The sequence below is a fragment of the Ovis canadensis genome, chromosome 15, assembly GCF_042477335.2.
Source record: "Ovis canadensis isolate MfBH-ARS-UI-01 breed Bighorn chromosome 15, ARS-UI_OviCan_v2, whole genome shotgun sequence".
In the NCBI taxonomy this organism is placed as follows: domain Eukaryota; kingdom Metazoa; phylum Chordata; class Mammalia; order Artiodactyla; family Bovidae; genus Ovis; species Ovis canadensis.
Window position 1 is genome coordinate 48,124,771 of NC_091259.1, and position 24,234 is coordinate 48,149,004.

At 46.1% G+C, this 24,234-nt stretch overlaps 1 protein-coding gene and 1 long non-coding RNA gene across 2 annotated transcripts in view; one reads left to right on the plus strand and one right to left on the minus strand.

The window, feature by feature from the left end:
• PARVA (parvin alpha) overlaps positions 1 to 24,234 on the minus strand; it is a 167,173-nt gene that overhangs the window by 19,601 nt on the left and 123,338 nt on the right. Inside the window, exons 6-12 of the mRNA XM_069554354.1 lie at positions 18,631 to 18,746; positions 15,057 to 15,115; positions 13,451 to 13,470; positions 11,849 to 11,910; positions 11,114 to 11,182; positions 8,399 to 8,500; positions 7,310 to 7,382 (exon numbers count right to left, since the gene is read on the minus strand). Of these exons, the coding sequence (XP_069410455.1) occupies positions 7,310 to 7,382; positions 8,399 to 8,500; positions 11,114 to 11,182; positions 11,849 to 11,910; positions 13,451 to 13,470; positions 15,057 to 15,115; positions 18,631 to 18,746 (501 nt within the window). The remainder of the gene's footprint in view (positions 1 to 7,309; positions 7,383 to 8,398; positions 8,501 to 11,113; positions 11,183 to 11,848; positions 11,911 to 13,450; positions 13,471 to 15,056; positions 15,116 to 18,630; positions 18,747 to 24,234) is intronic.
• LOC138420832 (uncharacterized) lies at positions 11,834 to 13,727 on the plus strand. Its single transcript, XR_011249325.1, has 2 exons — positions 11,834 to 11,999; positions 13,187 to 13,727. It is a non-coding gene; the product is annotated as an uncharacterized lncRNA (long non-coding RNA).

Below are 24,234 nucleotides of genomic sequence, written 5' to 3' on the forward strand. Positions count from 1 at the left end.
TATAGCATTGGTTGTACAAGAGTCTTTCTGCCAGTCTCCAGTTAGTTTTCAGTGAAAATTATTCCACATGTAGGTATATTTTTGATGTGTTCACGAAGGAGGTGCACTCTGCATCCATCTACTGTCATATTGATACGTCTCCTCTGTTTTAATTTTAATGTCCACTAAAATTTGAAGTGTATCTTCACTACAATGGGTTAATGATCTGCTTAAAGCCATTTAATGTCTTGGAATTGGGTTTTCTCACTGGTAAGATTGGGTTTTGCGAACATATGAGAGAGAGAGAGAAGTCGCTCAGTCATGTCTGACTCTTTGCAACCCCATGGACTGTAGCTTACCAGGTTCCTCTGTCCATGGGATTTTTCAGGCAAGAGTACTGAAGTGGGTTGCCATTTCCTTCTTCAGGGGATCTTCCTGACCCAGGGATCGAACCCAGGTCTCCCGCATTGAAGGCAGATGCTTTACGTCTGAGCCACCAGGGAAGCCTCATGAACATATGAAGGGCTCCCTAAATGGTAGTTTCAACTTTCCCATCTTTGCCTAGTAGCAGAGCTTAATGGATAGCTGTTAAGTCTGTGCTTAAGTCTGTTAAGTCTCCATTGCACAACTCTGGGGGTACCATTCACGTAAAGTAAGCCCTGCTCCTTGGGAAATCTGAGTTCATTCTTTCTGTAGGTCATCACCACAAGGTGGGCCTGGTGAAGTGGGGGACTATAATCAGAGACACTACTTATTGTGTGCTCTTAGCAAGAAAGCCAAGGGCCACACAGGTAGTTCCTGGTAGGCCAGTAGGTGGGCCCTCTCAGCTAGGAAAGGAGCTTTGGATTGCTGGGAATGATCTATGACTCCCTGCAAAACTTGGGCTAATAAATTGTATTATTAGCAAGTCAGTACTGCTCTGATCTCTTCTTTATGGTGGTCCAGAGTCCCTGTCTGGGAGCAGACAGGATGGTAGGGCTCCTGGATAGACAGCCAGAGCAGAAGCTGTCTGGTCAAGGCCAAGGAAGAAACAGTCAGACTCAAGGCCGTGCCCTCCATGGACCCACTCGGGCCACCCCAGCCGCCCTCATCCCAGTCTGAAGTCCCTTCTCTGATGCCTTCCTACCTCCATCTTTGAGTTCCCTGACCAAGGTGGGAGGAAATCGGGAGGCTCAGTGCCACCAACTGGTGGGGGCTGGAATAAATGGGGTGGTCACAAGCCCCCTACGCAGGGTGAGTCCAGGCTCTAAGATGTCCTTTGTGTTCCAGCCTCCATCCCATCTCCAATGGGATGGAGCTCATACGCAGTCTTTGCCTTGCTCTCCTGTTTCCATCCTTTGGTATGGGTTATTTTGGTGGTGATTTGCTACCCTGTCTAGTGATTTAGCCATAAGCTTTACATTAACTTTTTTTAATATGACAAGCATCCAGAAAAGTACATGCTATACACACACACACAGAGTTTTAAATAGTTGTATGAAAACCCTCATGTAACCACAATTCATGTCCAAGGTAAACTATTGCCAGTACCCTAGAAGCACCCCCTTCCTCTCTGCATTCAGGTTCGCAGTCACCCTGCAAAGGTAACCACTATCCCCACTTTTATCATGATTACTCTTGATACATAGGATATAAGATTACGTTCCACCAGCAACATATGAACCCTTAAACATCAAATTGTAGTTTTGCCTATTTTTATACTTCATAATACATAGATTTATACTACACATTATTTTGATTTTTTTTTTTACTCAAAACTGTTTATAGGATTCATCCTTTAAACAATTTCATTGATGTATATTTTATGGTTTTATTGAGGTATAACTAATTATGTTCTGTTGTCTTTCAAGAAAATTTCTCAATTTGTGAACTACTTCTGGTAAGTTTTCAGTGCCTTGAAATGGCTGCTTTTGATCATTTTGTCCAGTTTTACACTTGCTTTTTTTGCAGAGGATAATCATTGACTTCTTCATGCTTCAGCAAATAGAAGTCTCTCTCGTGATTTCTCACTTCATTCCTTTTTATTGTCGCCATTGTGCAATAATCCATGGTATGAGTGTACTTCAATTTATTTAGCTTGCTTACTGGGGATGCATGTGCCAGTGTAGTCCATTATGGATATTCTTAGACTAGCGGCCTGCTATATGGACCTGCCTACTTATGAGTGGAATTGTTAGTCATAGGATATATTAGTTTTCTATTGCTGCTTTAACATATTATCATATATCTGGTGGCTTAAAACAATCCAAATTTATCATCTTACAATTCTAAAGGTCAGAGTCTAAAACGGGTCTCACTGGGTGTCAGCAGGGCTGTGTTCCCCTCTGGAGATTCTCAGGGAGAATCCGTTTTCTTGCCTTTTCTAACCCTCTAGGCACTGCCTGCATGCTTCGGCTTATGGCCTCCTTTCATCTTCAGAGTCAGCGAGGCTGGTGGAGTCTTTCTCATGTTACATCACTCTGGTTATCCTGGATCATTGTGGGGGTTCCAATGAGGATCCAGCTGAAGATCCTCAGCTTACATCTGCAAAGTCTCTCTTAGCATGTAAGGTAATAACAGGTCCCAGGGATTAGGATGTGGACATTTTGAATCATACATTTACATTTGTATGATCAATCTTTTTTTAATAATTTTATTTAGTTCTGGCTGCACTGGGACTTAGTTGCTGTGGGTGCTCTTTTATTTTAGTTGAGGCAAGCGGGGGCTGCTCTCTAGTTGTGCTCAGGCTTCTCACTGTGATGACTTCTCTTGTTGTATAGTACGGGCTTCAGTAGCTGCAGCTTGTGGGCTCCAGGGCGCAGGCTCAGTAGCTGCGGCGCACAGACTTAGTTGCTCCACAGCACGTGGGATCTTCCTGGATCAGGGATCAAACCCATCTCTCCTGCATTGGCAGACAGATTCTTACCCACTGTGCCATGGAAGCCCCTATGATAAGTCCTAAATGTATTACATAGGACAGATAGGGACTTCCCAGGTGGCACCAGTGGTAAAAGAACCTGCCTGCCAATGCAGGAGACATAAGAGATGTGAGTTTGATCCCCGGGTTGGGAAGATCCCTTGGAGAAGGAAATGGCACCCCACTCCAGTATTCTTGCCTGGAGAACCCCATGGACAGAAGAACCCCATGGACAGAGGAGCCTGGCGAGCTATAGTCTAGGGTTGCACAGAGTCGGACACGACTGAAGTGACTTAGCATGCAAGCACACAAGGACAAAGAGAAAGTCTCTGTTGCTGTGCATCCTTGCTGACACTCATATCAGAGTTTAAAAATTTTGCCACTGGTCTGTAAACTATCTCCTAAGGGAATGGGGGAGGGAAATTCAATCATTTCCCATATTTCCAGCCTCTGACCAAATCCTTCCACAAACAGTACTGATCATCTACACTAGCCTGCCTTCACCTGCCTGGATTTTCAGCACTGTTTGCTGTAGCCTGGTCCCAGCTGTTAGACTCCTTATATTTTAGCCCTTCCATCAGCCTGCTGGCTGTCTTACATGCAGACTTCATTCTTATCTGGTTCTAGGTGTCTTCTAGTCCCCATCTGCCTAGAGTGCTGGTATCTTAACCATATTCAAAGATGGATCTATTTGAATGATTACAGAGTGGTCATGTGCAACTGAAGAGGCATGGTATGACACCCTAAATAGAAAGCCACCACCTTCATGCCAATATTTCAGCTGCTCCATTGGCCATGAACTTGATGCTAAAGCTTAACTTGCATTTACACTAACTGGGGCTGATTCACTAGAAAAGACCTTGATGCTGGGAAAGATTGAAGGCTGGAGAAAAAAAGAGATGACAGAGGATGAGATGGTTTGACAGCATCACTGACTCGATGGACGTAAGTTTGAGCAAGCTCCAGGAGATGGGGAAGGTCAGGGAGGCCTGGAGTGCTGCAGTCCATGGGGTTGCAAAGAGTCAGACATGACTAAGTGACTGAACAACAACTGGGGTACTAAAAGATTATGAAGTGTGAGAAGCAAAAGTCATCTGAGATGGAAACCCAAAGTTTCCAGGGGATTTCAAGGTATAACAGAGCTTTGAGTGTGAAACAGCATGGCAGAGGAAGCATTTTCCTGACCTTAAAAATATCTGCCATAAAAAAATGCCTCTACTACAGCCAGTTTGATGTTGAAACACCCTCAAAGAACTACCTAGATAAGCACTTTTTGAAAAGTCTACAGCATTTACTACCAAATTTCACTTCTCAGGTAGAAGCAAAGAAACAAGAGAGAATGCTGTACACTTCTCACAAAGTACAGTCTCACAGAATTCTATTTCACTTCTACTTTATGCACTGGAAATTCTCAGCATGGGCATAGTGCCCAGTATAATAGCAAATAAAACAGACATGTTTTTCCATTCACATCGGTCAGGAAATTTCATATTAAGCAGTTCAATAATTATATAAGAAATGTCATCTATATGCTGAAATATCCCTATAGACTAATTGATATTGGAAAAACCATGTTAAAGGGTATAAATGCTGGAAAACTGGTGTCAGAAGGAGAACTTCCAATCTGTAACCAGAAAGTTTCACATTAGGCAGATCAAGAAGACGGAGCAGAAATGCTGGCCGGAACTCTTCCTGCTACATCTCCCATACCCAGAAGCAGGGTGCTTTTAACAGCTGGCCACAGGACGCTTAGAGTCCACTTTTAAAGGCATTAGAATGGCTCGAGTGGCCTTGCAGGGAGAGAGCCTCAAGAGGGACAACAGCATTGCTACAGCTTCTCCTCTGGCAGCAACCAGGTGCTCAGAACAAGGTGATGATAAATAGGACTAAGAAACTGGCCTTTGCTGGCCAGCTGATAGTTACTGAGGTCTGGAAAGCGTTATTAGACAGGGACCAACTAATGTCTTCACAATCGACCTCTCTCCTCTGGTTTTCTTGCTTTGTCCTCTGTCCTCATGAGTAAAGGCATTCCCACAAGATACTGTTGCTGCTGCTGCTAAGTCACTTCAGTCGTGGCCGACTGTGTGACCCAGTAGACAGCAGCCCACCAAGCTCCTCTGTTCCTGGGACTCTCCAGGCAAGATTACTGGAGTGGGTTGCCATTTCCTTCTCCAATACGTGAAAGTGAAAGTGAAGTCACTCAGTCGTGTCCGACTCTTAGCGACCCCATGAACTGCAGCCTACCTGGCTCCTCTGTCCATGGGATTTTCCAGCAGGAGTACTGGAGTGGGGTGCCATTGCCTTCTCTGATACTGTTGCTAGCCCTTCTCTTTTCTTTACATGCTTTCCTGTTGTTCCATTCTCTCTTGGTGTATAAGTGGAAGACTTGCAATGATATAACCACAGCCCTGTTCTTTGGCCTGAACTCCAGTTCTCTTTGGTTAAAACCTCAAGGTTTCCAAAGCTGACACTTACATCCCCTCTCAAGCTTGTTTTTCCTCTTACGTTCCCCAGTGCTGCTGATGGTGCCTCACACTGCCTTCCAAGTCGTCTCTCTGGAATAGAGCTCTGATCACACCACCCACCTGCTCAAGAACCTTCCATGACTCCTACTGTTATGGAATCAAGTCCAAACTTGCTGCCTTGGCATCAAATCCCTCCAAGACTTGCTTCACCATTGTCAACTGAACTAAATAAACTCAAAAGCTTTTGCACAACAATGGAAACTATGTATAAAATGAAAAAACCCACAAAATGGGAGAAATATTTGCAAACAATGCTACCAACAAGGGATTAATCTTCAAAATTTACAAATAGCTCATGTGGCTCAATATAAAAACAAATAATACCAAAAAAAAAAAAAACCAAAAAAACAAAACCAAACACCAACTGGCAGGCCTAAATAGGCATTTCTCCAAAGAAGACATACAGATGGCCAAGAGGCACATGAAACGGTGTTCAATGTTGCTAATTATCAGAGAAAGGCAAATCAAAACTACAATGAGATCTCACCTCACACCAGTCAGAATGGCCATCACCAAAAAGTCTACAAACAAAATCTGGAGAGGGTGCAGGGACATGGGACTTCTCCTACACTATTGGTGGGAATGTAAATGGATACAGCCACTATGGAGAACAGTGTGGAGATTCCTTAGAAAACTAAAAACAGTGCTCCCATATGATCCACCAGTCCTACTCTTGCTCATATATCTGGAGAAAAACATGGTTTGAAAGGATACATGCACTCCAGTGTTCACTGTAGCACTGTTTACAGTATCTGGGACATGGAGGCAACCTAAATGTCCATTGACAGCTGAATGGATGAAGATATGGTACATATATACAATAAATATTATTCTGCCTTTAAAAAGAATGAAATTATGCCATTTGCAGCAACGCGGATGGACCTAGAGACTATCATACTAGGTGAAGCAAGTCAGACAGACAAAGACAAATATGATATTGCTTATACGCAGAATCTGAAAAAGTGATACTAGTGAACTTATTACAGAACAGAAAGAGACTCACAGACTTAGGGAACCAATGTTTACCAGAGGGGAAGGGGTAGATTGGAAGTTTGGGACTGACATGTATACATGGCTATATTTAAAATAGATAATCAACAAGGACCTATTATATAGCACAGGGAACTTTGTTCAATACTCTATAATAACCTAAATGAGAAAAGAATTTTTAAAAAAATAGATTATATGTATTACGGAATCACTTTGCTGTACACTTAAAACCAACACAACATTGTATACTCCGGTATAAAAGAAAAAAAATACAAAAGCCTTATCTGGTCCTTCCAATTTAGCCCAACTCCCACCATCTCCTCCGACATGCACAAATGTGCGCATTGCTTTAATTAAGCACAAGCAAGGGAGCACTGCTGGAGCATTTTGCTGCTTTTTGCATTTTTTCAGCCTTAACCTTTGCAACGCAAACCTGACAAATCAAGCCTTGTCCTTAGGCAGAGCTGGAGCTGGCAGAGCGCAGAAAAGGTAGTTATGCTCAGAGCAGAGTGCCTGTGATGACCTCTGCATCTTCCCCTTGCCTACCTGGCAGATAGCTCTCGGGCAGGTCAGCATCCTGTCCAGGAACAGAAGAACCTGGAAATCAGGCTGGGACAGTTCCTGCAGCTGCATCTCTGCTCTGCATCATGTCTGCACGGGCCCTCATACTGATGATCCCACACGTGGGATTTCAGGTTCCTTTTTTTTCCCCCCCATGGCTGTGCAATCTGCAGCTCACCAAGCATCCCCAGAACTGAGCAGCTGTGCCCTGTCCCACCTTCCCTTGCAATGGCAAAGACGGTTTCAGAGAGGACAGTCTCCCTTTGGTATCAAACACGAATCATGCTCTGTGCCATGAAAACCTGTGTGCAGGGGAAGGTCTTGCCTCTTGCCATGAACCCAGGGAAGAGCAAAGTACCTTCTGGCCGTGGTTTGGGCTTTTCCAATCCTCCGTCTTGCATGAGCTCAAAGGCAAAGGAGACATTCAAGACCTGGAAAGAGAAATGAAGAGTGTGCGGCACTGCACACTCATTCCTGGCCCCTTGTGGCTCCCCGGGACCTGCCCATGGAAAGTGGAAGAACGAGCACTGTAGCCAGAGGGGCAGGGGCTGAGCTAAACTGAGGCTGGCTTTTGAAGCAGAAACAAGGCGGCCAAAGTGGGCCTGCCACACGGAGTGTGGACGAGGCCTAGCCTCTGCTGGTGAAGCACTCCCGGAGGAGTTAAAAGTCCTCTCCATGTCCTACTGTATTCCTGAGTCATGGCCAGGACTGTAAACCCAGGAACATCTGTGCCCACAGTCGAAAGAATCTGACAGTAAGACATGTTCAAAAGGACCTTCTCGGTGGCGCAGTGGTTAAGAATCTGCCTGCCAACGCAGGGGACACTGGTTTGAACCCTGGTCTTGGAAGATTCCACATGTTGTGGAGCAACTTGCGAGCCGCAGCTACTGTGACTGTGTGCCCTAGAGCCTGTGCTCCACGATGAGAGAAGCCACCACAGTAAGAAGCCCAGGCACCGCAAGGAAGAACAGCCCCAGCTCGCCAGCAACCAGAGAAAGCCTGGGAGCAGCAAGGAAGACCCTGTGAGGCCAAAGTAAAATAAATTAAAAAATTAAGTTTAGAAAAAAAAAGACATTCAAGACGCAGAGAAAGCTTTCTGCTTGGGACCAAATGCCTGTTGTCTAGCAGGTGGGCGGTGGCAGCCCAGGAGAGGCATCAGAACTCAGCTGAGAGGGACTGACCACTTTGCAGCTACCTTCCCTGTCACCTCTGGGGAGGAATGAAGCTGGGCTGTGGCCCCTGGCAGGGTATGGCCAGGGGGTGCAAAGGAGGGATGCTCAGGGGCCTGTAGGTCGCTGTTCCCCAGCTCGGCTGTGTGTCACCACGGCCCCACCTCATCCAAACACTGAAGACCCTGGGGAGACAGGAAGCCACCACCTTTACCCAGATGGTCCTAGCACAGGTATGGGAAGATGGGTCAGGCATATGGGCTGGGGCCTCCTCTTACCTTCTGTTCAAAGCTGTCCGGGGTCAGGAAGAAGCTGTGGAGGGGCACGAAGTAGCCCTCCAGGAGCCCCATGAGCAGCACCAGGTACACCCCATCTGCAAACTGGAGGAGAGAGCCAGGTGAAGGCACTGGGCCCTCTAGCCCTCCAGCCCTGGCCCATCCAGGGGCCCATCAGCTTCCAGGTCAACCCCCAAAGGCTATGTCCTCAGGCAGGCTGCTGGTGGGCAGTGATGAACAGTGGCCCAAGGCGGGAAGGTCTGCTGCCCCACGTCCGGCTGGTCCACACACAGGCCCACGCTCCTGATTTCAACTGGTCTAGTATTTATTGAGTGCCGACTCTGTACCAAGCCCTGATCTGGCACAGGGAGCACAGAGGTGGGTCAGGTGTGGCTCTGGCCCTGGAGGAACTCATGGGCCAGCGGGGAGACTCCTGTGGAGGACAGGCATGCAGCTGCTGCTGCTCTGAGGGAGGGAAACATGCTGGCCTGCTTGAGACTGGGAGAGGTCACTCATTCCGCGGCAGGCACCAGGGAAGGCTTCCAGAGGAGGTGCTGCCTGGATGGAGACGTGAGGGATGAGCAGGAGTTAGTTCAGGAAGGCAAGCAGGAGGGAAAGGGTAAATATGTGTAAGTTGTCTAGAACACTGCTTGGCACATAGGCAACACTTAACACATATTAGATATTAGCTATCGCTACTTTTTATCCTGGAAAACAACAAAGCATTCAGGACACAACGTCCTGGCTCTTGCTGACAAAGCACAACTGTGTGCTCAGGGCTATGGCAAGAGGCTTAGAGCTGGTCCCTTCCATCAAGGACAACAGAGGCCTGACTGGCTGAGAACCTGGTCAAAGGAACAACAGGCGCTGAAGCCAAGCAGAGGGGTGCAGGCTTTCCACGCAAGGGAGGGGAGGCACATGTGTGCTGGGCAGGCTTTGTGGGCACAGTGGGGGGCTGTGAGATGAGGGGAGTGTGAAAGGAGTAGGTGCTGTGGGTTTAGAAGATAAAGGCCTGAGTGAAGATATAGCAGTCAGGTGCATACCTGATACTCTAGAACCTTTCAAAGGAGGCAGAGCCATCAAACATTTATATAAACAACAGTTGCTAGAGTTCACAAGAGGTCAAAATTCTTGGAAGCATCTTAGGAAACTTTTAAAATACTAGACTGAATTACCCAGAATCTGGGCTGGGCCCAGAGTCTGAGCTCTCCTGGGTGACTAGCTGGTGGGGCTGTGGCTCAACCTTGGTTATGGGCAAACCACCCTGAGCATGAACTTGACCTAGGAGTGGCTTCCTCCCTGTGTTCATCCATCTGGCCTTCAAGTCAGGTGGGTAGGGCCTGAGCATGACTCATTCCAGGCCACCCCAGGGTGGACCATGAGAAGCAGACCCCAACATCTGTGTCAAAATCAAGGCCCTATCATGGAACAGGTTAGCTGGGCCTTCCTCTGGCTGTGGCTGGAATGATTTGAGGATGAAAGAATCCAATCTGTCAACTCAAGAGAGGACGTTGGGTTAGGGTCAGGGTTACTCATAGCTCGGAGTGCCACAGACCTAGCCTGCTGCCACCCCCGATTGCAGTTCCAATGACCTGGCGGTGAAACTTGCAGACAGACCCCACACGTCCCCTTCCCTGCCCTTGAAAAGTGAAGAGGAAGTTCCAAGGGCTCATTCCAGCTCTCTCCAGTAATCATTACTTCTGCAGAATGTCCCCATCTCCCATATATGACGCTGCCTCCAGAGTTGAGACACACCCAGGGAGAGCTCAGTCACAGACCTGGGAATTACCTTTAAAAATATAGGAGGTGCCCATGTATTCAAAAGAAAATCACACTTTAGAAATTAATTGCAAATGAAAGGAGATTGGGAAATGGGACACATTACATAGTCTCAGAGTATCTCCTAAATACAGATTAGCTATTAATTATAATGGGGAGGAGCTTTACAGTAGGGAAATCTGGGAGAATGCCAACTTAGCCAAGTGATCAAAGTTACCACCACCAGGTACCGAACTGATGGACAAAAATACCTGAGAAGAACACAGTATTGTCTCAGTGGTACTGTTCTTGAACATGCATAACCTACCTCTAATCATGAAGGAGAGAAATAGATTCTATGCACCATATAGCTCACATTCTTCAAAAATATCAGCATTAGTCAGACAGGCTGAGGATTTGTTCTTTATTAAAAAGAGACATGACAGCTACACGGCTCAGGTGAGAATATCAGGACATCTGTGTTTCTCTGGACCATGTGACACTGCTCATGTCCAGAGTAGTCAAGCAGCAGCAATTTCACATGGTTCAGCCAAAATAGGTTAACTCTGCACTGATGCTAAAACTGCCTGAATTTGACTACTGTATTGTGATTCTCTAAGAGCATGTACTTGTTCTTAAGAGACGTATGCTGAAGTAATTAGAGGTAGAAAGAAAAAAAAAAACCCAAATGTGGACAAATGCTAACAATCGGTGTATGTGGGTGAAGAGTACATAGGGGTTCGTGACAATACTCTTGCAGATTTTCAAAAGAAGAACTAGGAAAAAATTCAGAGAAATCTTATGCAGTTCACCCCTCTGAGGAGAATAGAATTCCCTCTCCCTTCCCCAGAGAAGCTCCAGGGTCAGGGTGGGAAAGCCTCCCAGCGACGCGGGGCCCTGGGAACAGTGGCGGGCCTGCGGGGTCTTGTCCCCAACCCTGCACTCGGGGTTGTCACCCACCTGGGTTTCCAGTTCTGTGACCTCCAGGTTCAGTTTATTCAGGTGTTTGTTCACAAAAGTGATGAGTGTCTAGAAGAAAAGCACAAGCCAGGCCTTGAGATGGAGACTCTTGCCCCGGAGGCTGCCCCGTGACTCCACTGTGAGGACAGAGGACAAGGCCCAGCCAAGGTGGCGCAGCCAGTGAAGCTCTTGTGGAACTCCTGTGTCCACAGGGAAGGACGGCCCCCAGGATTTGCAGTCCCAGGCACTGTATGACTCAGATAGCCAGGCCCAAGACTGGGCAAGGAGCGGGGAGTGTGAGAGGACAGAATGACAGCTGGGGTGCCTGAGCCCAGGCTCAGGGGGCCAGAGGAGAAATGACCACATTGGGTCCCTTCCAGTCCCCCCTCTACTTGGTACAGGTGCCTGTGTCCAGGGAGACAGAGGGAGGTCTGCGTGAAGAGCAGGGATGGCTGGGGGTTTGGTGTGAGTGGGAAGACAGGGGCCCATAGCCTCAGAACCTCCCAGAGATGTTGTCATCTGAATGGGAGAAGAAAGAAACTAGATAAGGCATCCAGCGAGAACAAGAAAGGTGAAACAGACATCAAGCAGGAAAGCCCTGTGTTTGTGGTCATCTGGACATGACACCAGTTTCAGAAAGCTTGCAAGCTGCTGGGGGTGGGTTTTCCTGATGTCTTTTGACATCTCACTCTCCTTCCTCCCTCCCGCCCTCCCTCTCAGGCACCTCTTTCCCACCTTTTTCACCACGTTGAGCTTGTCTGGTGCATGGTCGAACAAGGTGTCAAAAGCATCACGTTCTGAAAAAGAGAGAAAGCAAATAGAGCCCAGAGCTAGTGCCACCCCAGGTCCCAGGCACCAGCCTCTACAGACCAGTGGTCACCTCCAGGTGAGAATTCTCTGGGGGATAAACTGTGCTGGAAACTTGGGAAACTGGGCTTGGACAGAGGTCTGGGGTTGCTTCTTATCTTGGGGGCCTCTCCCCCTCTGTGTGTGTGTAAGCACGTGTGTCCACCCTCCACATCGACTCTCTTTAGGCTGGGTTTGGGGGGCTCTAGCAGGCAGTCTGGCTTGGAACTAGCCATTTCTCGTCACTATTGTGTATCCCTTGATACCATGATTTAGTCATGGTTCTAAAGTGTTTCTGAAGCTTTCTGAAAGCAGAATGTCATCCAAATATCAAATCACTTCACTCTCTAATTTTCAAAACCCAGACAGGCTTCCTGGTAGAGGGCAGATAGGCAGACTGGGAGCCACAGAGCTGCAGCACAGAAGCGGAGCTCCCCCTCCTGAGGGATCCGGTCACTCCAATCCTTTTAGCCTCGCCTTCCTCTTCTACAAAATGCGCACTGGACATGAAGCTCCCCTAGATGGGTTATGAGGATGAAAGACTAGAAAGTACATGCTCCTTAAACTCTGAAGTATCTGCTGATCTGAGTTATTATTTAGTATGATTAGAATATTTCAAAATAGTATCCACAGTGCATATAGAATCAGAGAAAATAGTGAAGCCGTGCCCCCTGCAGGGATTTTCCTTGCTACAGCCCCTAGGTCCTCTGATCTGAGGGGTGAAATAGTGGAAGGAGGTACTTCCCTGAAGGTCTAGTGGCTAAGATTCTGCTCCCAATGCAAAGGGCCTGGGCTCAATCCCTGAACAGGGAACTAGATCCCACATGCTGCAACTAACAGTTTGCATGCCGCAACTAAATGATCCTGCATGCTGCAATTAAGACCTGAGGCAGCCAAATAAACAAACAAAAAATAAATAGTAGGAAGAAAGAGTGGAGATGGATCTGCCAATGGGAATGGGGAGTTTCCAAGAGGAGCCCAGCCCTGGGAGGCTTGTGGTCCTGGGCTGCCTCTCCCACTCTCGCACCCACTCTTAATGATTAAATCCGAGAATGAGAATTGTGATCTTGGACATTCAGAGACCTTAGAGACAAACCCAAGGTTCTGGGAAATGGGAGAGGTAGGAGGTGTGATGAGCAAAGAGGCAGCTTCGAGAAGGGCTGGACAGAGTGGGGAGAGGGGGCTGTGCTGTGCGCATCACTTGCTCCACTTCCACACTATTCACAGAGCAAGACCGCCCTGCGAGCGCCCAGGACCCACGCAGAAGCCCAGCAGTGCCGACGGTCTAGTGACCTGCAGGACGGCAGCTGCGGTTCCTTCTCCTCTTCCCACCAGCGGCTGACCCTCCCTCCCCACCAGCCAGCCTGTCACCAGGCTGGTGCAGACAAACACACAGGAAGCAAGCTGAGTGCCTGTTCTTCCAGCTGCTGCTGAATTAACTGGACCCCACTGGCAGGCACCAGCACCAGAGGACAATCTTACGCAACTCACCATGCCTTCCAGAAAGAGCCCTGCGGGAAGAAGAGAAAAAACAGTGTGACTCTTCTCTCCTCACCTTTGGCTGCAGATCCCCCAAAGCTTCCTTCCTTGGCATCTTATTCTGCACTAAGTCTCCAACTATGGGTGGTCTTTACCACATTACCACTTCTTTTTCCCCTTTGCTTTACAGATATACTGGTGTTCACACAAAGCCTGGTATAACTGATGCTTAAAGGACTTGCTTTAACTTTATTTCTTGCTTTAAATAAACTCATACTATTGCTTACAATTGAGAAAGAATACTGGACTCAGAAATTCAGGATCCCCAACCATGTTTTAGGAGCAGGGCTCAGGGACCATCCCAATATGGCATTTCACTGCCCAGTTTGCTGAAGGCATTGGCTTGGGAAGGTAGGTTTGGCTCTCTCCCGTCCATCCTGTGATACCCACCAAGGCGCACCTGCCATTGACCTAGGATAGGTTTTCTCAAAGAGGGCAGGAACTGGAACGATACTCACAGCAGTGATGCAGCAAAGCAGTGAGAGCATAAGAATTAGGGACAGACCACTTAGCTTTAAGTCTTACAGAGCCATTTGCTTGCTGTGTGACCTTGGGCAAGCTACCAAACCTCTCTGGGCTCCAGGTTGCTTTCTCTTAAAATGAAGATAACACGGTAAACAACTCAATCAGATGTTCTGAGCATTACATGATTTAATATATACAAATATTTTAGTATAATTTCTAGTATATACTAAATGCTCAATACATCTTTTTTCTCAATTCTTATTATGTTTATTCTAACTGTATATCTATCACCTGTTAAGCAATGACTTGCAGGTAGTGTACTGGGAAGAATAATGAACTTAGTGTTCAAGTCAAATAAACCAAGGATGGCTTTCTCCTCCATCTTTGGGCTGTGAGGTTTTAGTGGGTATAATTGCTTCATGTGCCCCTGCCCTTTCCACTGGCTCATCTTGTTTGAAGGAAAATAGAGGAAAGTTGGGGGAGCAGGAGAAGATACAAACAAATTTTGCTGGTTTTGTGTGTGGCCAGGGCTCAGGCCTGCCCAGTGATCTCAGATCCCCCCACACCATCCCACTCTTTGTGCTTGAGAACAAAACTTATCTTTCTTTTGACAAACCTCTTACATATTCGGATATTCCAGTTTCTGTGAATGTAAATAAAAAAAAAAAAATCCACCACTGTAAGGTAGAGAGGGACTTTCTGGGTCATGGCACGTGACCATATAAATCAGATTCAGAAAAGGAAGAAAAACGTCCTTTTGAAGGTTAACAATTTAAATTCAATCCCATGTTTATGGCATGACGATTTCATGCTGGTTGGCTTTTTTGGGCACACTTTTTCCTGGAGTGCCACAAAATTAGAATTTTTCAATCACGGCTAATTCCCTCTCCCCACTTCCCCACCCAAGTTTGTACCTTAAGCATTGAGAGGCATGTTTTGAATGCATGGAAAAGGCTAAACTATAATCATTGGCTGAAGTCTAATCCCTCTTGCAATCCCAATAAATGAAAACTAAATATCAGCAAATGGATGAATTTCGGAGAAACATCTGTGTTCCATTACAGAATCGCTGGCAACAATGGTGTTGACATACTCTGTGTTACCAGTTATTTCCTCTTGGATTTGCCGAGACTGGAGGATTCCTTCTCGTTTCTGAAAACGGGGGTGGGGTGGGGAGAGGGTTGGGGAGGAAGAGAGAAAAATATGCTTTAGAAAAATACAAAAAACTGATTAACATTCCTGATACTGAGAAAGTTACTGGCATTTAAGAAATGAAGCCAGCGATGAGATACTGCTAGAAGTGAAACAAGGCCCCTGGTTTCCTGGGACTGGACTGTACCATTCATACTTAAGAGCAATTAGTGTTTATTCCAAACAAGTCGGCTGTTTCTTGGATGGCGACTCTTTTCTTTCTTTATTGGAAGACCTTCTGCTGGAAGCACACTGCCTCCTGGAGAAATCCACAGAAAACCAAATGGAAATGAAGGCCAGGGTGTGTCTGCCCTCCGGCTGGGGCCACAGGGGGAAGCAGAGAAACACATTTAACTGGCGGGTGAGGGGGTTGCGGTGGAGGAACTGAGGCCAACTTGAAGAAATCAGAAGGAGAGTTTTTAAAAAGCGCTTAACTAGGGGAGCTTTTCAGTAAGTAGTACAGTCCTTAGGTAACTAGCTTATGCTCCGAGAAAAGGGTAAGGAGTTTGTAAGTCCATCCACGCATCTATCTGCCCATCATCTGTCTACCCGCTGCCATCAACTTATCCTCTTTCTTCTCCATTTCATGAATCAGTGCCTTCTCCGAGCAAGCCCCTCTGTTGGACTTATGACAGTTTCGGACCTCGAGGAACTTAAGAGTAAAATGGGGTAGATGAAAAGGTGAGCAAGAAGGTTTTCCTCAAACAAGCCCCTGGTTTATGCCTCAGGACCCAGCTCAATTATCAGAGTAGGATTTTCTTTCCCTCTCAAATGTGCGGTGGATAAGCAATTACATGGTTGCCCCCTGCAGAGAGGAAGTGCTGAGAGCAGGACCAGAACAAGTGTTTTGAGCTGGGAGGGTCAGCCTAGGATGGGGCTGGACACAGATGAGAGCCCACTCTAGTGGGAGGAATGGGCCCCGCAAAAAAGGCAGAGTCGGGGGAGCAGAGGCACGATCAGAATGCTGTTCGGAGAGACAGAGGCTGCTACTAGTCAATTTTTAAAAAATCAATTTATTTGGCTACACCTGGTCTTAGTTGCAGCATGCAGGATCTAGTTCCCTGATCTGGGATCAAACCTGGTTCCCCTGTTTTGGGAGTGCAGAGTCTTAGCCCATGGACCGAGAAGTCCCTACTGTTAGTCAATTGAGTGCTGGTTTATGTGGGTATGTGAGCTGCTGAAGCAGTGCTGGGGTTCAGGGAGATTTTCTGATGAAGGTGAGGAGAGAGATGCATTCATCAGGTCCTTACCCAATCAGTTACCAGACACTTGGAAGATAGTCTAGGCATGGCAAGAGGTTGTCAGAGCAAATCCATCTTCCACAAAGGCCAAGGTGTGTCAAGAAGGACCCTCCAACTTTTATTCTCTTAGCTAAAGCCCACCTTCTGACCCTCCTGTCCCAACTTTCACAACCTTTTCTTGGCATTCCCAATAGCCACAGAAACTAGCATCCTTACAAAATCCTTTTACAGAAGGAAAGGTAGAGCTGGATAAAGGCCATGCCTGTATCTGGATTAGATTAAGAAGAATGAACTATCAAAGCAAAAAAGGAAGAAAAAAATGTAAAATACCATTTAAAAAAGATCCAGTGAGGATAAACCAGGACTTTCTCCAAATTCAGCTTCAACATATGTAACAATTTTCACATAGGACTAATAAGGCCATTCACAGACATCAAACCTCATCTCCAACAACAGACAGAATTAATAAATGCTTGTACATAGAATGGAAAAGAATTTTGGGTTCAGTGCCCCTCATAGCACCCTGATTCACTTTAAACCACTATCTGTTCCCTAAAGAACTAACCCTCTAGTTCAGTCAGCATCTTACAGCCATTTCTGAGTCATGCTTCTGTGCCTCTTTCACTTGATAAAGCAAAACACCCCATAAAACCTGACATGCCTCGATGCCATTTTACGTAACACGTCCTCCTTTCTCCCTCATGCTAAGGAAACGGCGTGCAGGAGAAATTAAACCAGTGACAGGCTTCTGATGGCCTATAACTGAGCTCAAAATAAGGCATGAGACACGGGCCTGCAGTGACCACTGTTTCACCCCCCATCCTCACAAATCCTGAATCATAGTTTTAAAAAATATAATGAAACGGATTCACACTTTATTGATTGGTAAAAAAAAAAAATGACACAATAGAGATGGCCTGGATTCGCTGGGAAGATGCATACACCAGGAGGCTCTGGGCTGGCCGCACATCCATAAAATCCTTCATGCCATGCTTGACACAGTTGAGAGCCCAGAAGTGAGGCCAATTAGTCCCTTTCAGTCAGCTGCACTCAGTGTCTGAACCACACACGTGTGCACTGACAAGGGGCCTCTGACAGCCCTCTCCGCTGCTTAGGTAGTCCTGTCTCTGGGCAAGCAGGGCCAAGGTGTCATATTCCTATTATACCCCCTTAATGTTTGGCAAGTTAAGTACCCCGAAGGCATTGGAAAAAATACTTTTTCATTAGGGCACAGCTGAGTGGCACCCCCATGTCCGCCCTTCCTCCGGTTCACTTCTGATTCCTGAAAGCCTGGCCCAAAGACCTTTTGTCCAGGAAGCTGGCCTGGCCTGGCTTCTCAAGCAAAACCTACTGGCCCTCCAGGCTCTTCTTCACCAAGGGATGGCAGAGCCGCCAGACAGAACCCTGGATAACCTTGAATAACCAGGGAGTTGTTCATTAGGGATGTTCTCCCTTGCAGCATGTTTATTTGGAAAAGAACAGAAGCCAACAAAATGACGACCTTTTGCTCAACAGCATAAAGTTGGAAAATAAAATTGAATTTGAGTATCTAATGGGGTTAGGAGCAGAATGAGATAGTCATGGGGAGAGAGCATCCCCTCATTGTGGAAAGGACAGAGCCATGTGTAAATGGAAATTCCACATAATAATCTGCACAAGATGACTTGATACCCCAGCTATGCTTCTCTGGGCAGGTAAAAAGCGGCAGTGCCCTCAGCACGGGCACGGCCTGTCAGGGTCTCTCTCAAACACATGTGTACACACGCACACGTGCCCTCACATGCACAGATACCTGCCTCTTCTCAATAACTGTGCATTGGTTGTTGAACCAAAAAATGACCCTCCATGGCTTACAGGACATACTTACACACATAGGAATATGTTCTCGTAATCCTACTACACAGACCTCACAAATATATACAGCACCCACCCTCAAATACATAACACCCAGGTAGGTACCTTCCTCACGAAAGCATGTAAACCCCAGGCACACGCCCCACATAAGGCTGTCCCGGACACAAGCACACGCTGTTCCACCCTTAGTATGTATATCGGAAATAAGCCCATACGCATCAGAAAGCTCACTGACATGCCTCCCAGCACACAGCACACCCAGGCACACTCAGCACTCATTCAGTCCTCCCAGCAAGCTTCCCAGTGTGCCTGAGCTCACCCCGGAGCTCAGCCCCTGCACCCCTTTAAGGGCACTGATGTTTGAGGTGGTTTCTGACTTACCTGGACCACAACCACTTGGATGGAAACATGGTCTGGCAGTCGGATTGGTGCCCGGAAATACTGGGACAGAGCAACTAGCAGATGCAAGATGGCTACCAGGCTCTTGGCATGAACGGCTGAAATAGAAGATGATTTATAAATCAGAGAATCTTCTTCCAGGTTCTAGGCAGATATAAACAGATATTCAAAACAAAGCAGTGCCACGTGGGGCTAATGCAGTCTGTGTCCTGGTCTTGTGAGGTGGTTCATGGCCATCAAACCTTATCTTCAGCTACATGTAGAAATAAATGCTTGTACACAAAGTGGAAAAGAAATCTGGGTTCAGTGACCCCTCACCCAGCATCCTGATTCACTTTGATCCGCAATCAATACCCCTTTCATCCCACCCCCAAGGGTCAGGGGACACCCTTAATCATTGTAGGCCTCACCCTGGGCCCCCTCGGTTCGCAGCCAGATCCCACGGATTTACTTCTTAGATCGTGTTATTCCTGGATTGCAGTGCAGTGCTTCTCCACTCTGATTGGGATCCCGGCAACCGCTGGAGCCTGAGTGCAGATCAGCGCGGCGCCACCTCCAGCTTCTTGCTCACTCTCTGCCGATGACCGTAAGCATGTCTGCTGTTTCCCCCTCCCTTCCCATCTGATGGGGAACTCTATGGGTTATCAGCCCTAATCTTGTTCCAAGGCTCTACACAAAGCAGGCTCTCAATCAGGGAACATGGAGTCAGGACACCAGGTGCCTTCCTTTGCCCAGGGCTTTAAGCGCCCCAGAGGAAGGCATGAGAGAAACCCCCGGCTTTTGTTGCTCTCTTGAGTGCCATGCATAGTCAGTGCAGGCAGTGCCCTTTGGGTCATAGCTGGGAGGGGGTGTTCATGCCCCAGCTGCCTTCTGTAGCTGAGCTGTGTGTGCTGGATGTTAAGCCGTGTATGCCAGAAAAGGCTGGGAAACTACTGAGTTGTAGCTTTCTGAGATGAGAGGAAAAAAAGGGTTTGATGTAACGGGCACACAGGGTCAGGCCAACTGGAGCTTGCATTCTGACCTGACAAACTACCATTCCCTTACTGAGTACACGGCCTTGGGTAAGCCATTCAAGGCCCCTGGGGTTCAACCTGCTCAACCTCACACATGAGGATAACAATGCCTATGAAGAAATGCAGGTGGTAAGAATTTCCAGACATAACATAGGCAAAGCTCCTAGCACATAGCAATGCCTAGGAATGGTGGGTTTTGTGTGTGTGTGTAATAAAGTTTTATTAAAGTATAAAGGAGATAGAGAAAGCTTCTGACATAGACATCAGAAGGGGGCAGAAAGAATACCTGCCTGTTAGTCTTTAGCTGGATGTTATATAGTTACTAAGTAAAAAGTAAAACTAAAAAGTCGCTCAGTCATGTCCAACTCTTTGTGACCCTGTGGACTGTAGCCTACCAGGCTCCTCCGTCCATGGGATTCTCCAGGCAAGGATACTGGAGTGGGTTGCCATTTCCTTCTCCAGGGAGATTTTTTTATTATCACTTATGAGAAAGTGCCTGGCATCCAGACAACTAAACCATGTCAACTTTCTCCCCTTTCTTTCAAGAAAGGAGAAAGTCTCTGGATACTTTACCTGCCTTCACAGGGAAAGTAAGTCCTACCAGCCTTATGGGTCTAATTACAGGGGCATTGAAGGAAGGAACAAGAAATGTCTATTTTGTGTAGTTAGTGAGTGTGAACTGGGCCCATTATTAGGGTGTCATTCTGTCTGCCCTGGGATCAATAAATCTGCTCTAACAGAAGCTTTGGGAAATCACCAAGGAAATGAAATGATTCAGACCATTCTTGGGAACTCATTAGAGTTTTCTGTTATCATTGCTGCTTCAAAGAAGGTTTTCCACTGACTCTGATGAACAGCAACTCAATACCACCACCATACAGCAGATGAACTGCTCCTAACTCATGGCCTTCCAGAGGGAGTTTTCAGCTTGGGGCCTTTGGCTTTGTCAACTAAGAATCCCCCAACATTTACAGCCTTAAAGAAGGCACCTGGGGGCTTCCCTGGTGGCCCAGTGGTAAAGAATTCATCTGCCAAGGCAGGTGACACGGGTTCGAACCCTGATCGGTTTGATCCCATGTGCTATGAGGCAGCTGAGCCCATGCAGCAACTAGGGAGCCCAAGTACCACAGATGAGACCCAGTGTGACCCACTCACCCTTTCAAAAAAGGGCACCTGGCATGCGACAGACCCACTGACATGATGTACAAATGCAAAACCCGGGTTTGTTCTTCCAGTCAGAACTGACCGCATCAGTCCCGTCACTGAGGCTTGTAAGGACATTTGCTCCCGCTACACTTTTTTCATAATGCTGGAAAAGCTGTGGTCAGAGATTTCGTTCTCACACTCTGGTGATGCCGTATGCTACCTTGACTGTCTCAGTGAGCAAAGCAGAGCTGTGTTGTAGGCACACTCTTCCGATGAGTGCTCTGTCTTTCTGGGTATACTTTCACGAGAAAAAACTATGTAGTTTCTCTCTCTCTTACATCACATACATGCTGTGTAAAAAGGATGTTAAATAATAAATGCTGGAGAGGGCATGGAGAAAGGGAATCCTCCTATCCTGTTGGTGGAAATGTAAACTGGTGCAGCTACCATGGAAAACAGTGCAGAAGTTCCTCAAAAAAAGAGTTAACACATGAACCAGCAATTCCATTCCGGGGCATATATCTGAACAAAATCATAATTCAGAAAGATACCTGCACACTTATGTTCACAGCAGACTATTTACAATAGCCAAGACAGGGAAACAACCTAAACGTCCATTGACAGATGAATGGATAAAGAGGATGTGCTCCAATCAACAGAGGTATGGATAAAGAAGATGTGGGAATATAGAAATGGAATATTACTCAGCTATCAAAAGGATGAAGCAATGCCATTTGCAACAACACGGAAAGACCTAGAGAGTGTCGTACTGAGTGAAGTAAGTCAGAGAAGGAGAAATATCATACGACACCCTTTAAAAGTGGAATCTAAAAAGAAATGATACAAATAAACTTACAAAACAGAAAGAGACTCACAGACTTAGAAAATGAACTTACGGTTGCCAGAGGGAAGGAACAGTTAGGAAGCTTGGGAAGGTCATGAACACACTGCTATATTCAAAAGGGACAACCAACAAGTACCTGTTGTATTGAACTTGGAACTTGACTCAGTATTACGTGCCACCCTGCATATGAGGAGGTCTGGGGGAGAATGGATACACGTCTATGTATTGCTGAGTCCCTTTGCTGTTCACCCGATACTACAACATTGTTAATTGTCTATACCCCAATACAAAATTAAGTTTAAAGTTTGGGGGAAAAAAAGATATGGCATATTTACAGAATAGAATACTACTCAGCCACTAAAAAGAATGAAATAATGCCATTTGGATGGACCTAGAGATGATACACTTCCCTGTAAGAGGATGGTTTAGACAAGCAGTCTAACTTCAATTTTTTTTAAAAAAGTAAGCAGAGAAATCCTTTGTTCCAAAAGTCATCAGGCAAAACTGATAAAAAGGAGTACAACTGCTCTGGTTCCTTTATCGTAACTACAGAGCTGCTTCTCTTCTCCTCAGTGATGCCTGAGATTTTCCTTGCAAATCCCAAGGTTGGGACAAACATGATTTAATAGTCACTGCTTAAATAAATTATAGAACACCCACAAGATGAGATAGTTTGCATATATTGAAAATCATTGTTAAGACAAAGTAGACAGATGTAAATATTAAGAATATAATATTAAAGAGAACTAGAAATAAGGGAAATAAACATTTATGGATTTGTGCCTATAAATACACATATATTTGTACATACACACACATACATGTATATAAATACACACACATACACATATGTACACAAATAGAGACATACACACATGTGCTTGTTGCCAAGCCTTGGAAAGTGAAAAAAAAATGCTATAGCGGAAAGACTGATTCTTTTTTCCTGCTTCAAATGTTTCTTTAGAATAAAGACATGTTATCTTTTCAATTAGGAAAGCTTCTGACAACCTCGGTGTATCTGGGCACTCTCATTCTTTCATCCCCCAGCACGTCTTCGGGTGTCTTCTCCCTGACGCCGGGCTGAAGGCAGGGCCGCCGTGGCCTGTGCTCCAGCCAGGGTGGAAACGTGCAGAATGACGGCAGGGCTGAGAAACCAAGACTCCACTGTATCACCTGGGCCCTGCAGACCGCAGGAGGGTCGCTCTAGGGCTGGGGAGCTGTTTCAAGGGTGCTGCTGAGCGAGAAATAGTTCCCCAAACATGAATTGCGGGGACACAGAAATTGGTACAGTTTGGGAGGAAGCAGTTTGACGGTATGTGTTAGGACCTTAAAATGTACATATCCTTTGGCTCTAAACTAACACCGCTGGGTTTCTATTCCTAAGAAGTAATTATATCTATGAGCAGACAGAACTCCTCAGGCGGTACTCATATTAGTGAGAAAATGTAAAAAAATCTTAAAATCTGTCATTAGTTAAGTAAATTATGATATACCTAATTCTATCATAATATTTTAAAAAGCGACATATAGAAGGATAATGATCTGTAAAGATAAACATATATACAGGTTTATCTCATCTTCATAAAAATATATTTTATATGCAAAGTATATGCACACATTTTATTCATTTATTGATGTATTTAGTTCTTACAAACACACACACACAAACCCCGAAGGAACATCACAAGGCTGACAGTGCTTGTATCTGATGGACAGCTCCTGGGGGCAGTATGTGTGGCTCAGTACACAGGCGCAGCCAGACTCTCTGGGTCTCATTCCTGGCTCCACCACTCACCCACCGTGTGACACTCCTTTAGCAAATAGTATAGTGCTTAGTATTGCCAATCATTTTTCCAGGCTTTAGGGATACAACAGTAAAGGGACAAAAATCCTTGCCCTTTGGAAGCTCACATTCATTGTTTCTTAACCTCTCTCTGCCTTAACTTTCCCATCTGTAAAATGGGGTCAGATGGTTGAATAACGATTGCAAGGCTCAAAATATGTAAAGTGTTTAGATAAGTACAAGGCATACAGCACTATAAATATGTTAAATATGTTAGATGTTATTTAAGTGTCTTTTAACTGTATTTTCTAAGTTTTCAATAATAAAAATTATTACTGTGAATAAAGAAAAGGAAGAGTCCCCTAAAACCCTGGATCAAGGACCTTGGAAACTCAGTGCTGCCCCTGCCACCTTGATCCTGAGTGGAAAGATGACACAGTGTCCTCAGAAAGAGCCAGGGAAGATAACCGAGAGAGGAGGGGTGAGAGCCTGTCCTGGGAGTCGTGCCCGCCACATTCCTCATCACGGAAAGCACTGCGGCCTGAAGCCCCAAGGCATCACAGGGAGCTGGTCCCTGAGATAATTATTCCCTCTGACCTAGTCATTCCTCTCAGTTCTGGAAAGCTATCTGATGAGAATAATTCAAGAGAAGCAAAGACTCACAACCTAACATTTAACTCGGCACTATCTGATATTAGCAATAAGCTGGAAAACATTCTAAAAAAGATCAGTGTCAACATAGGGTTTAAGTTAACTATGGGATACCTAGCCCAGGAAACAGAGCAGCTATCAAAAATTAT